At 46.0% G+C, this 15,947-nt stretch overlaps 1 protein-coding gene across 4 annotated transcripts in view; it reads right to left on the minus strand.

Annotated features, from left to right (window-relative positions):
• The window catches only part of LMF1 (lipase maturation factor 1), a 346,467-nt gene that overhangs the window by 34,727 nt on the left and 295,793 nt on the right, over nucleotides 1–15,947 (minus strand). For all 4 annotated transcript variants that reach the window (XM_032762724.2, XM_032762720.2, XM_075069143.1 and 1 more), the window contains 3 exons: nucleotides 10,503–10,686; nucleotides 5,568–5,721; nucleotides 614–797 (listed from right to left, as the gene is read on the minus strand). In XM_032762724.2, coding sequence (XP_032618615.1) covers nucleotides 614–797; nucleotides 5,568–5,721; nucleotides 10,503–10,686 — 522 coding nt within the window. The remainder of the gene's footprint in view (nucleotides 1–613; nucleotides 798–5,567; nucleotides 5,722–10,502; nucleotides 10,687–15,947) is intronic.

The raw sequence follows: 15,947 nt of genomic DNA on the forward strand, positions 1-15,947 counted from the left end.
AGTGACTTCTCCAAGTCCACACTCTGAGTCCGTGGCAAAGATGTGGTTAGAACCTACTATCCCTGACTCCAAGCCAACTGTGTTACTGAACTGGCCCACGTTACCTCTACTGACAAGCAAATTATTTATCAGAAGTGGACATTCTCCCTTTGTTTGCGCACCATTAGAAAATACAAACAGGTACCTATATCCAGTCTTGCTATTTAAATGTATTCTGTTGTTTAGCACTGTGGACAGAGAGACATAAGAGATGGATCCCATCCTTCGCTCTGCCACTAACTCCTTCTGCAAGCTTGGCAGAGTCACTCAACCACTATGTGCCTCAGTTTCCCCACCTATACAATGGAGATAACTACTTTATATGCACAGGGGTATTGCTACTTTGAGATCCTCTGCTGAAAGAGTCTCTTTATAAGAGCAAAGTGTTATTCTATTTCTGTAGTTTAACCACCACCAACTACAACAACAGCTGCAACAAACAGGAGAACAAATGTTTGTTGATGTAGCAGTCTACTCAAGAGGCACAGCAGTTTCACGTTGCTTGTTCCCTGGCCTTCCGTTGTTCTTTCTGAGCAAGAGAACACACAAACCTCAGTGCATATAAGGTACACACCTGGAATGCAGCGAACCACATGAGCCAGTCCAGACGATAGTGGTATGGCGTTATAAGGCATGGCCTCCTCTTCAAATCCCCAGGCTTACATTTAAATTCATACTCCTCCCAAACCGCCATGGGATCATTGGGGTCCAGGCTGGAGGTACCTTGGAAGATGATCTCAGTTCGTTCCCTAGTAATGCTGTGGGAAATAATTATTGCGTTGTTATTTTCACAGGCTGTGCCAAATCCTAAATAGTGACAGTCAGCAGGGAACTGCCCCATTAACCTAAAATTTCTTTTAACCTGCCTTTGGCTTTTCGGCTAAGGTGAAGTGTGGTAGCAGCTTAACATTTTGATTCTGACATGATGCTGAGCACCAATCTATGGAAGGCACTTCTATGGACTGCCCCTTACCACAGCACCTAAGCACCTCACCATCTTTAAGGTGTTTATCCCAGGGGTTCTCAAACGCGGGGTTGGGACCTTTCATGAGGTTATTACTTGGGGGTCACGAGCTGTCAGCCTCCATCCCAAACCCCGCTTCACCTCCAGCTTTTATAATGGCGTTAAAAATAAAAAAAGTGTTTTCAATTTATGAGGGGGTTGTACCCAGAGACTTGCTGTGTGAAAGGGGTCACCAGGACAAAAGTTTGAGAACCACTGGAGGATATGCCCAGGCCCAAAGCAAGAAGTCCACGTCAGTCCTGGCAAGGGGACGGGACCCCAATTGAACCATAGGAAGTCCCAGGCAGTCCAGAGGTGGGAAGCCTGCTGGGACTGCTGGGAACCAGGCCATCTAAAGAGGCCCTGCCCCCTCAGAGGGACTGACGGGCGGCAGGAGGAAGTGCCGGTAGGCCTGGTGGGACCAAATGTGGTGGAGGTGGTGACTGGGACGGAAGGGACCCCATAAGAGGCTGGGACCCAGACCGTCACCGAGCCAGTTACTGAGAGAGAGACCCAGACAGAGGGGGCCCAGCAGGAGGCCGGGACTCAGACGGTGGTGGAGACAGTAGCTGTGGGAACCCAGACTGGAGGGACAAGGGGAGGTCCTGGGGACAGCTCGCTGGGTGAAGAAACCCAGGCAGCAGCTGGCCTGTGGGCCATCAGGTGATGTAGGGCAGTGCTACTATCCCCATTTTGTGGATGGAGAATCGAGGCACACAGAGACTCAGAGACTTGCCCATGGTCACACAAGCCAGAGGAGGGAATTCATTCCAGGTTTCTCAATCTTAGACTGGTGTCCTAACCATTAGATCAGCCTCTCCCCCTACTTGGTTTCCAGCACATCCCTCTATCTCAGCCATTCTGACAGGCTAATGGCAGCACACCCCCTGGTGTGCAAGGCTTAGCTGTGTGACTGCACAACTCATGTGGGACAGTGGAGATTCGGTCAATCACAAAAGTGATCCATACTAATTCAGATTTTCATAACGACCCCCGTGCAAAAATGCATGCGTGTAATCTGCACGTGCGGCTGACCTGATGGCGCCCCCCGACTCTGGTATTTGCACATGCAATTTCACGTGACTCCATCTGCAGGATCAGGAGAGAGGCTTCCAGCTGGGACAAGCTCAGCACAGCCCTTCGTTCGGGTTCACTTAGGAGGGCTGCCGGTCATGGAGCATTAGAGTTCCAGTCTGAGCCTCGGCTGTGGCAATGGGCAGGATACACATACAGTGCATCCAGGTTAATTGGTTATGTCTGCTCTAGAATGTGGCAGCCAGCTGGCGTATACAACCCACCCCATATGGAGCACCCCCTAGCAGATTACTCCTGGGGTGCCATTAACAACTGTCTGAAAGTGCCCAAGCATTTCGCCATCCCAGCTGGAGGAGAAGTCTCACGGAGCCATTGCTCAGCAGCCGAGCAGGGGAGGGCGGCGTGAGCCATCACAACTGAAGCCAAGAGAAACAGAAAAGGAAAACAAGTTGGCTGTAGCTAATTAGACATATAAAAACCACCCAAGCCTTACGGCAGGTCACACACAGACCTAAGTCTTATGATTTGCCAGCCTCCAAACAGCACGGCAATCGGACAATGCAGAGTGCAAGCACCGCGCCACAAAAGGAGACCTATAGCGGGTAGCCTATGTCGAAATCCATTCCGCAAGGGCTTTTTTCCCAAAGATCTGTCAGTGACGCTGCTCTACAATGGAGCGCTTTGTTTGCCACGGTGTCTGCAGAACAGCATCATTCTAGCTATCCAACTGGTCCAAAACTCCTCCTCTAACTCCTTTCTCTCTTGGTCTTTCCGCCACCAACCCAAGAAACTGAAAGCTCAGACCAGCCATTCCCTCCCCCTTTGCTTATTTCCAGTGACAGATGCTTGGACTGCCATTCATCTCAACTTATAATTGTTACCTGCATTTAATAGATTTCTGGACTCTTCAGCCAAGGCCCATACTATACCTTCGGCTGAGTTATGAGCCGTGGCTAGCTGCCCAATGGTTAGAAACACATTGTAAATCAGGGACACCAAATTACTAATAAAAGTAGGTTCCTACTGTGTGATTCAAAATATGTCAAGTTTCACATAATCGTATATTCATTATGAGCTGCAATCCTCTTTTTATTGGTTTACATAGGCTGGAATTACAAACATATTACAGCAGCATTTCATCACATGCTCTTTCGGTTCTGGTAACTGTTGAAACAAAAATCTTAGGCTGAAGAGGAAAAAGAAAAACAACAACCCAAATACAACAAACTCCCATAACCCCAAGACTCCACCATTCTAAGAGGTGCAGGGATTAATACAACTTTGTTCTCACCACTCCTACCCTGCCCCTTCCAACCCACCTCCAAAACAGGACTTCCACGTGTCACGCAAAACACATCTCTGTTTTAAAGCGCGGAGGTTTGTTTTTTATCGTGTTTGTTTAAAGCTTCCCTTTCTGCGGAGGTTGAATAGAAATTTCTGCATGTTTGAAAGGTGGGTAAAAGATCACTTCAAAGCCTAGTGTGACTATGGGCTTGCTGCGTAGTTCTACTGCTCACGGCATGACATGGCTTTTACAAAAGTTACGTTTTTGTAACAAGGACATAACACACCTGGGTAGTTACACTGGGTACCTGCTGAGCCAGAATCTTCAGCAGCCAGTCAGATCCCTCTTTTTATAATGCCCCTTTGATAAGAGCTGGCTATTTTCTGGGGTATGATCCACAACCCACTCAAATCAATAGGAGCCATTTCCATCCTTTGACTCAGTCCTCTAGAGCAGCGGTTCTCAACCCTTTTGGGCTCAGGACCTATTTGTAAATGTTCATGACCTGTCACAACCCCCTACACAGTCTGGGGCTGGAGGCCCTGGGGTGGTTTCAGTCGGATCCTGACCGGCACTCACCCCACATTGGTGGCTCCTGCAGTTCCTGTGCTGTGGGGCTAGCTGGGCTTGGCTCTCCACCCTGGGCGCTGCAACCTACTGCCTCCCTTACTGGACCAAATCTGTGTGAGTGGAGCTATGACCTGGCTCATGGAGTTGCAGTGCCACTCACTCAAATTTGGCCTACCCAGACTCCCATTATCACGATGGCTGGGCCCAACCTGAGTGGTGCGGGGACCCCAGAGGTCGCAGTGCCTGGACCAGGGAGATGAGCCCAGCCCGGCCCATGGGACAGGAGCTGCCATGCGACCCTTTGAAACATTCTGGTCACCCAGTTTTGGGTCCAGACCCATGGGTGGAGAAACCTGCTCTAGAGAACATCTCATGGTCAGCACAATATGGGCCTGCGGCTGGCAGAAGCAGAGGTCTAACTATGAAAGATTGGCCAGTTTCATCCAGGTTACCTCAGACCCTCCAGCTGGGTTAAAAGACTTGGGCCTAGTCCTTCCATCAGCTGCCTGGCTACAGCTCATGTTGACTTCAGTAAGAATTGCGCACACAACTGGTAGAATGATCAAATTTCCATTCCTCCAGTTCTACATCCTCCCCGCAACATCCTCAAGAGATACAGATTAAATTCTAAACAGCTCAATAACTGATCAAGAGGAACTAGCAGGAACGCAGATCCCACAGTGGGTGTGCTGCAGGCACCTCCACAGACTCTCTCCCGTGACAGGCCGACCTGGCTGCAAGCACAAAAACTGGGGAACTAACATGTTGTTTGCAAACCATCACTCTGCTTCTATTTATACCCCTTTCCTCTCCCTTTCTCTGTCTTGTCTATTCAGATTACAAAGCAGGGAATGTCTCTTACTCGAGCCTAGCACATTGGGGCCTCATTATCAATCAGCCCCTGCACACTATTGTAATACCAAAGCAACAACAACAGATTGCACATGCTATGTTGAGGGTCTTCTCCTTCCCTACCCCTCTGGTGTTACCACAAAACCAGCCAGTTTTCAACCGGTAGATAGAGAAACAAGTTCTATGAGGTTGAAAGCAGCGATAAGTATTAGCCTATGTGGACACTTGCAGAGATAGCTAGTATGACCTCAGTAAGGTAGCCCGATCGCTTAACGCAGAACCCTGTATGCTATCATGCAGAAGGCTCTTTTTCAGGGGCATCCTTATGACTTTCCTCCTGCCAGAGCAGAAAGGCAAGGCAGGATCATGGAGGAGATTTTCCCAACTAGAGGGAGGGAGGGAGGGAGGAAGGAACACACACACACACAATAGAGAGAAAAAAAAATCACTCTAAATATGACTCATCTGACTCTCTTCCTTCTATGCATATTATCATAATGTTTTTATATCTAATATATTGTGCCCCTTAAGAACGGTTATAAATTTAAAGCAAAACTATAGTCAAATAAATCATAATACAGTAGGAGAGGATTTTGTGATCTCTTTCAAGCACACCCTTTCCCCTCCATCCAATGAACAGCTACTCTGAACCTATCAGCTACCAGAGGGATTAAAAAAAACTCACATAAGACAGAAAGACTGGCTAATTGACGATATTTCATGATGCTGATAGGAGACTAGAACAGAACAGGTGTCCTGTGGGTCTAGTCAAATGATTAGTACCTTCCAAAAGCGCCGTATGTGTTTACTATCCTGAGCGGGTTGAATGAGGTGTTCATGACTTGTCTGGAATTAAGCAGGTTGAGAACGACAGGTATACTGAGATAGGTGATCAGGAGTCCAAATGTGACGTTCACCACTTTGCGGACATAGCAGCCTGGTTAGAATACAAACAGAACCAGAAAGGAAGTGACTTCACCATCTGAAGTTGCTCATGATCAGTTCAGACCCTGCTTCTAAGAAGATAGTTTTTTTCCCCCTACAATCCTTTCAAGGTCACCTGACAGGCAATTTCAGAGGGCTGCTAACAGTTGGTGTCAGCTCCCTTTCAAGCTAAAGAGGATGAATTCTTACATGTAATCAAACAAATCCTCGCCAGTAGGCCATGAAATCTCTCTCCAAAGATCTGCCTTTCTCTAAATAGTCTGAGAAGGGGCTGAAAAGAAAAATGTCTAAAATGTTTGAGTAATAACAGTTTTAGTGTAGGAAAAAACCACAGCTGGCATTTAGACATTGTTCAAAATTGCCCTCCTTGTTTTTAAGACTCTCCATGTACTCTCTCCAGCTGATTTTAAACCCTCTCTATTCCCCATCATGGTTCCTAACACCAGCCTTTTCTTTGTCCTTCTTCACTGCTGGTGGAAGAGAGACCATTCCTCCACAGCTCTTACCACTGGAATTTGCTTTTCTGAATCTCCCTGCCATGGACACAACTCCTCTCTTTGATTCTCATCTCTTCCCTGGCTAGTGCCTCTGTACACTTCTCTTTCCTTTACCTATCACTTATTACACTGCTACCTTGATATAACGCCACCTGATATAACACAAATTTGGATATAACGTGGTAAAGCAACACTCCGGGGGTGGGGCTGGGGCAGCGGGGCTGCTCATGCCAGTGGATCAAAGCAAGTTCAATATAATACAGTTTCACCTATAACGTGGTAAGATTTTTTGGCTCCCGAGCACAGCGTTATATCGGGGTAGAGGTGTATTTCAATTTCAGAATTGCAAAGTGCTTTGGGATATGGCTTTCATGAAGCACACTGCGAATGAGACTGGTGTTGTACTGGATAACATCCGGTATAATAAGCTAGGGCAGCCTCGAAAGGGTTTTTTGTGCTTATGATTGTTTTTAATTTAATGTGGACAGTCAAAGGAGAAGATTCAAAGCAAATGCACAGAGCTTTCCTCCTATCTTTGCAGGAGTGGGATGGTTATTTAAACCTCTTATATAGTCTGAATAATTGTTTAGTCTGGGAATATTTTTGGAGAATCGCTTGATTCGGGTGGGTTATCTAACCCAGCCCCCTGCATCGCAGCAAGGCTGCCTCTGTGATCAGGCAAAGCAATATGTAAGTTGCTCAAGGAATTTGTTTTGTCTTTCAGATGGCCTGAGGCTTCTAGCCTGTAAGGAAAAAAAAATCAGATATGAACACCAATGACTGCCAAGTTTTATTGTGAATGTCGGTGTTCCTCAAGTCACCATTTGTCTGGATGCTGTGTAAATATAGGCCTGATTCTGCATATCCCTGCTTCTCAGACTCCTCTGCCACTAACTGGGTGAACACAGGATGTGGCCCTTTGACAGTCAGCTAATTGGGGCCACAGGTCGTCTCTTCTTGCATGGCTATAAAGCACCACGGACACCTACAGCACTGTGTACATCATAACCATGCCCTGCAAATTGCACTGATCTGACCTTCAACCACAGTTACATGTGGAGAATGGCATCAGAAAGGAGTGAAACTGGCGGAAGAGGTCCAGGGTCTGCTTTGCAGCCCAATTAATGGGAATCTCGCCATTGACTTCAGTGAGACTTGGATCAGGCCCTTAAGGTAAGTCCAGACTACCTGCTGGATCGGCACGTAGCGATCGCTCTATCGGGGATTGATATATCGTGTCTCGTCTAGATGCGATATACCGATCCCCAAATGCACTGCCGTCGACTCTGGAACTCCACCAGGGTGAGACGTGGAAGTGGAGTCGATGGGGGAGCTGCGGCCGTCGATCCCACGCTGTTAGGACGGAAGGTAAGTTGAAATAAGATACATCAACTTCAGCTACGCTATTCCTGTAGCTGAAGTTGCGTATCTTACATCAACCCCTGGCCCTAGTGTGTAAACACGGCCTTAGATACCAGGCGCAGATCCTTTAACAGTACTTAGGCACTTAAGTCTCACTGAAATCAAGGGGAGTTGGTGCGTGAATATCTGGTCCCATGTGACAGGCTCCTTATAAAAACCTTCACATGAACAAAAGGGCTAAAATGCCACTCACTCCATTCTCTCTGACCCTTGGCATTAATATTTCTCCAGGACTTTTTTAACTTGGTGTGATGAAGTGGGGTTTTTTTCTTGGGTTTTCTGTCTTTTCCAGGGTTTGCTGCACAGGGGGATTCAAGGTACCTGGGTGTTACTGGTTTAACGAGGTGAGGGGAGAGGGAGTTTGTTGTTACAGAGGACCGGAGAGGGACTCGGGACCCCAGCCCAGGAGACACAACCAGTTCTGGCCAGTGGGAGGACAATGGGCTGCAGAGAGAGGACCCTGGTGACCTGACCAGCCGGTTCCAGCCAGAGGAGAGCTGCGAGGAGAGGGGACTGGCCTTCCTGTTACAACCCTGTTTACCTGAGAGAAGACAATGGACTGAGGCGGGGCTTGAGGCTGGGGATATCAGAAGACCCAGCTGGGAAGCAGGGGGGCTCGGGCTGGCGAGGGGAAGCAGGCAGAGCCCACCTGGATGCAGGGAGACTGGGATGTGCTGTTATTGAGAGGCCAGGCCCTGAGGCCCTGAGAGTTTCCTGTGCTGTGTTCAACTCTCAATAAACCCTCCTGTTTTATGCTGGCTGAGAGTCACTCTGGTCTAGAGAACAGGGCTGCATCAGCCCCTTCGGGGGTGAAGAGGTCCAGGGGGTCCAGAGTGCGTGGACTCCCGGAGGCGGCCCACGGCAGAGACAGACGTGCTAAGGCTCAGAGAGGTGCGGCTCCAGGAGGTGGAGAGGCCTGACCCTGAGAGAGAGTGGACCCCCGAGAAGGGCTATCTCACTAAAAGGGGCACCCCCCACAGACCACACAGGGCCAAGAGTGGGCATGATCTGTGAGTCCGTGACAGTTGGCCCTCCTGTCCAAGGCACCGACTCAGCAATCCATTCTTACTCAGCATGTGTATAAGGGCTTTCTGGAACAGGGATGGATTTAAGCTGGGACTGAACCCAAGTTTGTAGCAAGTATGGGAGGTTCTTCTAAGGAACCCTTAACTTGTGGTCTGTGGGGACCCGTCAGAGAACGTCATGGAGAAATTTAGGAAGTTGAGTCATAAGAGGATTTCTCTCATTCTCAAAATGACTCACAGATTGGTAAATTGAAGAACCATTTTTCTGTCTCTTCTCCAACAAGACAGGCATAGGTTTGCTCAGAGTGACTGAAAAACAACTCAACAGGAGATCTCTAGCATCACTCTGGTCACTGGATTTACCAGCCCTGCTGGAAAATGACTTGGAATTTAAATGCTGCAACTAAAAGAGATTTCTTCTAATAAAATATTTAAAATAAATACATAGTGCAATGAAATATAATGAGTATTACGGAAACTAAACACTTCTGTTTAATAAACGGCATAATCTGAGGTGGATCGGGCTTGCTTTGAAAGAACTACAGGCAGGCATTTTATCTTGTAAACATGTTTTTGTCTTTCTGATAGATGTTTGGTATATTTAAAAACTAGCATCTGTAACTGATGTTGATATTATGTTCAATTTGTTGCTTATGTACTGTTTATACAAATCCTAGAAAGAGTTCTACATCTGTTATCCAGCCCCATGTAAGTAAATCCCGCTTCTCTCTGCACTATCAGTTCTTTTCGGGGATATGATTTTCTTTTTTTAAATCTTAGCTGTGTACATTAGCCACATGCTTCACTGTTCCTTTTTTATTCAGGTTAACAAAACTTCTATTTACTTTTTCATTCTATACCTGTAGGCCAAACTATATGCCCAGGGCAATCTGACAGTCAAGTTCTTGATGCTTGAACAAGCCCAGCATTCTTGATAAAGTGTGATAGCCCCACTCCTTAAAATTTGAGAGAGAGGATTTTATGCCCTCCTCCTCCTTTTTTTTCTGATTTGGCACCACATTAAATTACTGATTTAATTCCAGAATCAAAACGTTCTGCTTATGTTAGGACCATGACGACTCCTGAATTGTCTAAAGACAACTGGACAGAGCTATTATGTCCATTGTGTCAGTGGCAAATACTGCAAAACTGCAAGTGTGATAAATGTGAAAAACATTTTCTACGTTTAAACATAAAAAAAAAAAAGACCACTGAAATTCTGGTCCCATGGACATCAATGGGAGTGTTGTTATTGACTTCATCGGAGGCAAGTTTTCTACCTCTATATTGCTTACTTTGTCACATCTGATGCTTTTCCTCGTGCTGAATAGTACCATAAAATACTCCCACTGAAGTCAATGGAACAAGATGCCACCCACCAGGAGCAAAGATATCAGAATTTTAGCTTTAGCGGCTTATTTTTCTATAAGCAGATACAACCCACACTAACACCATGTAAGTATCCCCCCATGTAGCTGGAGGATAGAAGTGTATAAGTCAGCTCCTACCTCTGTGCTAATGGTTCTTTAGTGTAAGTAGCAGATGCTTAGGTTTTAAGATCCAGAGGTCCTTCAATGTGAGTGATCCCACTAGGGAATTGTCACACAAAGATACTTCCCTTCCCCTGCATACATAATAATAAGACCTAGCTCATGTAAAGTGCTTTCCAAAGGGAGGTATCATTATCCCTATTTTACAGGTGCAGAAACAGGCACAGAATGGTGAAGGGACTTGCCCAAGTTCACCCAGCAGGCTAGTGACCGAGCTTGGAATAAAAGTGGTAAGAGCACTAGACAGATAAGGTTTTAGTCCTCACCGGAATGACCTACCGTATCTCAAAGGAAGCCTCTGTCCTGCTGCCTCTTTGGCTTGTATCTTCAACACCTGGTCCTTCACACATCCCTCTTTGGAACTGAATAGGAATCCCAAGCAGGTGTCATCAAAACAGGCAATGCTGGGCACTATGGTTAACCAGTTGAGGAAGCTCAGGTTCCCACTGATAATTAAGACCACCTAAGTAGGAAAGAATGAAAGCACAGGGTAGTTGTGACTTTAGGCAGGGGAATGCACTGAAAAAGAGTCATCTGGCCAGGTTTCCAAGTGATTGTGTCCCAGCCTTAGTACAATAGCATTTGTCTGTAGGAGGAAAGGAAACGTCCATGTGCACAATGGTTTGTTCTCTTGAAACAAGGTTAGCTGCAGTGATAATTACAGCTGCAGTGACTGTAACAAAGTATCTGGGAATCTGAACATACCCTGCCAACCTGTAGAAAAACCTCTGCGGTTATTGTGGCCATCTTCTGGGGAAGGCCTCAAATCTCAAACATCATTTCCCTTGTCGTCGCTGGTGGATCTTGAAAACCGGGCCAGACAGCCCTGTGCCAAAGGGGCTTTTACCACTCAAGCTCATGGAAATATTGAGTGGATCCATTTTTTTTTAAATTCCTTTAAAAATATGTATAAACATTTGTGCCCGGTTGCTTCAGCACTGCAAAGGGGGTTCTCCTTGCATTATTTCCTGGCTCTGGAAGGACCGTGCACTGAGCTGATTTTAATTGGAGATCCAAGTGCACATTGACACTGAGTGATCGTTGCAATCCTACAGCTAATTTAAACCACTAAAAACACAATAAAAAAGTGTGTGTGTGTGTTGGGGAATGTTATGAAAAAGGGTTAGCTAGAAGCCTGGCAATTCAGACAGCGAGGAACTGGCTGAGCTTCCTCCACCTACAGTCATGGAGGAGGAGGAACTGAATGGCTGTGGATGGCATTTCTCTCATGTAACCTCAGACACGCAATTTCTGGTGACAATTCCCCTGCAACAGCCCTGGCTTTCTGCACAGCTCTAGAGGCAACTGCCTCAAAGAACTGCAATCACTGGTAAGTAACCACTTTTTCTTCTTAGGATGACCACTCACAGGAGAAACGCTCCTAAAGGGTATACTGTAATACCATACAGAGCGTATACCATAGTAAAGTGCTTGAAACAACAGCGAGCCCAGTTCTTTCTCAGAAGCTATTAACATGCACCCAATAGCAGTGACAAAAAAACCCTGGATACCGCATTATCACAACTCTGCATATGTTTCTCTGCTGAACTTCCTCTTGTCTGAAATTACCAAAGACATGGCAAAAAAACCCCACCACACTATAGGCCCGAACATGCTCCCATGGACACTCAAAGTGAGTTCTGCCATTACTTTCAGTGGGAAAAGGATCACCTGTGCGTGGTGACTTGATTTCCCTACTCACCTCTGTGACTATGCTGTTTGGTTCCATGTTTGATTGTCTATGTGCTTATTTCCTGATTATGCCCACATGTTGGTGAAACCAAGGTTTCAGAAATCCTAGAGGAAAACTTTGGCACTTCTAATTGAAAAGCAGCCCTTAAATATCTGTGTGTTTTTGAAGAGGTAATTTTTATTTTAGCTTTTATTACCCATTTATGAGGATGTTTTGCGTGTGTAACACAGAACAGAAAAAGTGGGAACATTTTAAAGCTCTTTGAAGAGCATAAATATTTGTATATATTAGGCCAGATTTTTGAGATAAAGGATATTTTTTCTTCTCATTACAATGATTTGAAAATCCAAGGAACCTTCTTGCACCCAGTTCCCCAACCAATCTTAATGAGCATAAAAGTCATTTCTTGGGCACAGTCCATTTCACCGTGGTCATGAATCACATGCCTTCAGAGCATATGGCTCTATTTTACAGCCTTAAAGTTACATGATGTCACTTTTTTGCCATTTTCATGGGTCAGCCACAGAAAAGATGGAGCTACATCTCTGCTCAGGCTGAATTACAAACCCAAATTCGGAGCCTTTCATTAGAACTCCACATACCACTTCAACACACAGGACAATTTCTCCATCATTATTATTGCTTCCCACTCTCAAAACTCCCCTGATGTCACTGGGGTTGCACAGCTGTTAAGGAAGGCAGAATTATGCACTACTGGATCAGTGAGCATCAGTCTATGTAGCTTAACAAAGAGAAGGTTAGGCATGGCTTGGTTATACCCTGTAAGTATCTACATGGGGAATGAATATTTAATAATGGGATCTTCAGTCTAGCACGGAAAGGTATAATATGATCCAATGGCTGCAAGTTGAAGCTAGACAATTCAGACTGGAAATAAGATATACATTTTTAACTGGAGCTAGCAGACTCTTCATTACTGACAATTTTTAAATCAAGATTTTAGTCAAACGATCTGCTCTAGGAATTATTTTGGGGAAGTTTTCTGGCCGGTGTTTATACAGGGGGTCAGACTAGATCATTATAATTTGGAATCTATGAATCACTAGGTGAACAAGTACCAAACAGTGGCACCTGTGTGGTACTGCACTTATTTCGTGTGCTTAGTGGTTACTATTGATAAGGGTTGATGGGCAGCATGAAATAAGATGAAATAATTTCCTGTTTTACCACAAAAAGAACCCAGCAACAAAAAAACACATGTAGCCCTCAGGTCAAATCCTGAGATCCTTAGGATCTTGTCTACACAGAAACTTGCATGGGTTCCATGAATCCGGTGCAAACCCCTGTGTGTACACTCTTATTTTAGAGGCTTATTACGGTTTGTCTTGGACCTGTTCCTAATTAACTTAAGCTACACTGAAGCAGGCCTGGATTAAACCAAAATAAGAGTGTCCACACTGACTTTTTATCTATTTAATTAAATCTGTTTAGAATTACACCATATGCTAAACTGGTGCAACAGCATGTGCAAATGAGCCCTTAATTTCCTTTGCAGTGAACGGAGTTGGCCAGAGTGAGACCGGAATACAGACTAAGGAACTCGCTTCGCACATGGAGCTCACCTTTGTTCAGTGAGGCAGTGCCCAGGGTAGCCATCTGTGCATGCCCCTCTTCATCACTAACAGCCAGACTTCCCAGAAAACCTTCTATGGCAGTGGTCCCCAAACTGTGGGGCTGAGGAATGGTGGGGGTGGGGGGGCATGTGGTGGAGCCTGGGCAAGCCACCCAGCCTCTCTCCTTCCCTAACCCAGCTCTGGCTCCATCCACAACTCTACTCCACCCCTAGCCGCAGCTCTGCCCTGCCCCCAGCTGCAGCTCCGCCCTCAGCCCAGCTCCATCCCCAGTCACAGCTCCGCCCTGCCTCCTGCTCCGTCCTCATTCCCTCTCCTCCTCCAGGCCAACTCTGCCTCTAGCCCCAGCTCCTCTGCCATCCCCAGTCCTGACCCCAGCTCTGCAGTCAGCCCAAGCTCCTCTGCTGAACCAACTGTGCAGTAAAGGAGTGTGTGCATGTGTGCAGACAGATTCCATTACAGGCACAGTAAGGAGCACCACTGCTCTATGGGGCTGTGGATCCATGCCTGAGGAGGAGGGACTGGACACCCTATTAGGAAATGCGGTATATGATCAGAAGCACTAAAAACCTCCCTCTTGCACTCACAGCTATTGTATCCAGAGCTTTGGGGGCTGTGAGGCTGTCGAATAGTGTTTGAGAAGCACTGTTAGGTCCTCAGATGGAAGTACTGGAGCAGGGCATTAGTTCTGCTACTGTTCTCTCGCTGCATTTGTTAAAGCCTTTGTTTCCCTGAGATAATAAGGCAGCTGGAGCCCGATGCCACAACAGCAGGTTTCTAAGGCACGTAGGATTATATAGGGAGCTGGCATGTCAAGCCACCTCAGAAGACTTACGGCATTCATTTTGGTACCATAACAACGTAGCATGCTTACACAACCCGACAGTAACGAACGCCGGTGCTATGCAACTGGTGAACAGTGGCATACAGCGGTAGAGGCTGAACGGGAGCACTATTCTGTTGAAGACAGGAGGACACTAGAAATGATCACAGCAGCAGCCACCCATCAGACACAAAGGACGCACCCTGGATGTGCACAACATCCTATAAATCACACTTGTTGGAGAACCCATTAGAGAACTCCCCTCTCTGGTATATGTTCCAGGTTTATGCCAGTCTCGAACTGATAGGGACCAGGATGAGAGCAAATATGGGATGGATAATCCTACATTGGTTACTGCGGTGTTCTTCTATCAGATGATGGTCTAGATGGACCTTGGCTCTGATCCACTCTGGCAATTCCTATGTATTTGCCTCAATAGGTATCCAAATTGGTGCTCTCGCTAACAATCACTAGAGTCAATAATCACACCCTCCCCATAAAAGTGAGAGTTAAGAGGGCTTGTGTGTGGTGTTCCACTGAAGTCAATGATGCTACACATCTTTACACCAGCTGGAGACTTGGCCCGTTAACCTTTAAAGGATATTGCAATGCAATCCAGACTCTAACACTATGGGAAGATGCCATTATGTACACTGCTTCACTCTCCTTCACAAAACAACGTTGTTTTTAGCCTACAGCAGTGAAAACAGTTAATTGTTCCATGTTCCTGGACAAGAATCAATCACTGCCCATCCAGCCTTGCTGACACCAACTCGCACCAGACACAGAGTGACATTACAGTTTTGCTCAAATACCAGCATAACAACATGATAAACGGCGCCGATCACAACATAGTTGCCATTGAGACACATCTGGGTTTTCGTGGGACCGGCTGCCTGGCTGAACTGCCCAGCCAGTCCTTCAAAACTGAAAATCTTATAAGTGATTGAGCATATTGGCATACAACAATTTCTAGGACTCCACAAAAAGTGCAGATGATGCCTATTTAGAACTGTTTGAGTTTTGAGACTGATTTGGATTCTTGCCCCGTTAGTCATGCTCCTTAGGATTTAGCCCTAGTTATGGTAATTAACTAGCTGTTCCTTGGTTACCACCCACACACACACAAAAAACCCCACACACCACAGCCCCACCATCTTACCCATAAAAAATAAAGGTTATAAAGTTGACTGAATGGATTATGAATTGAAAAATAATGCCCCTGATGTAATAAAGTCACTGATTTTCCAGACCTGAAATCAACTAATGAGAATTTCCCCCATCGCCCCAGCTAGGTTGAACGTTATAACTTTGATTGATAGTGTTATTTTTAAGCACATTTCTCTATTCATGCAGCCACACTTTATCTTCCTGTGAATTGTTTACCCGTCATTTTAGAGCATGATTTGCATGGTTTCTAGGGACTACAAGGAGTCCGGCGGCACCTTAAAGAATAACAAATTTATTTGGGCATAAGCTTTCGTAGGTAAAAAACCACTTACCCATGAAAGCTTATGTCCAAATAAATCTGTTATTCTTTAAGGTGCCATCGGACTCCTTGTTGTTTTTGTGGATACAGATTAACACGGCTCCCCCCTGATACTTTATAGAGACTG

The sequence above is a fragment of the Chelonoidis abingdonii genome, chromosome 9 (genome assembly GCF_003597395.2).
Source record: "Chelonoidis abingdonii isolate Lonesome George chromosome 9, CheloAbing_2.0, whole genome shotgun sequence".
Taxonomy (NCBI): domain Eukaryota; kingdom Metazoa; phylum Chordata; order Testudines; family Testudinidae; genus Chelonoidis; species Chelonoidis abingdonii.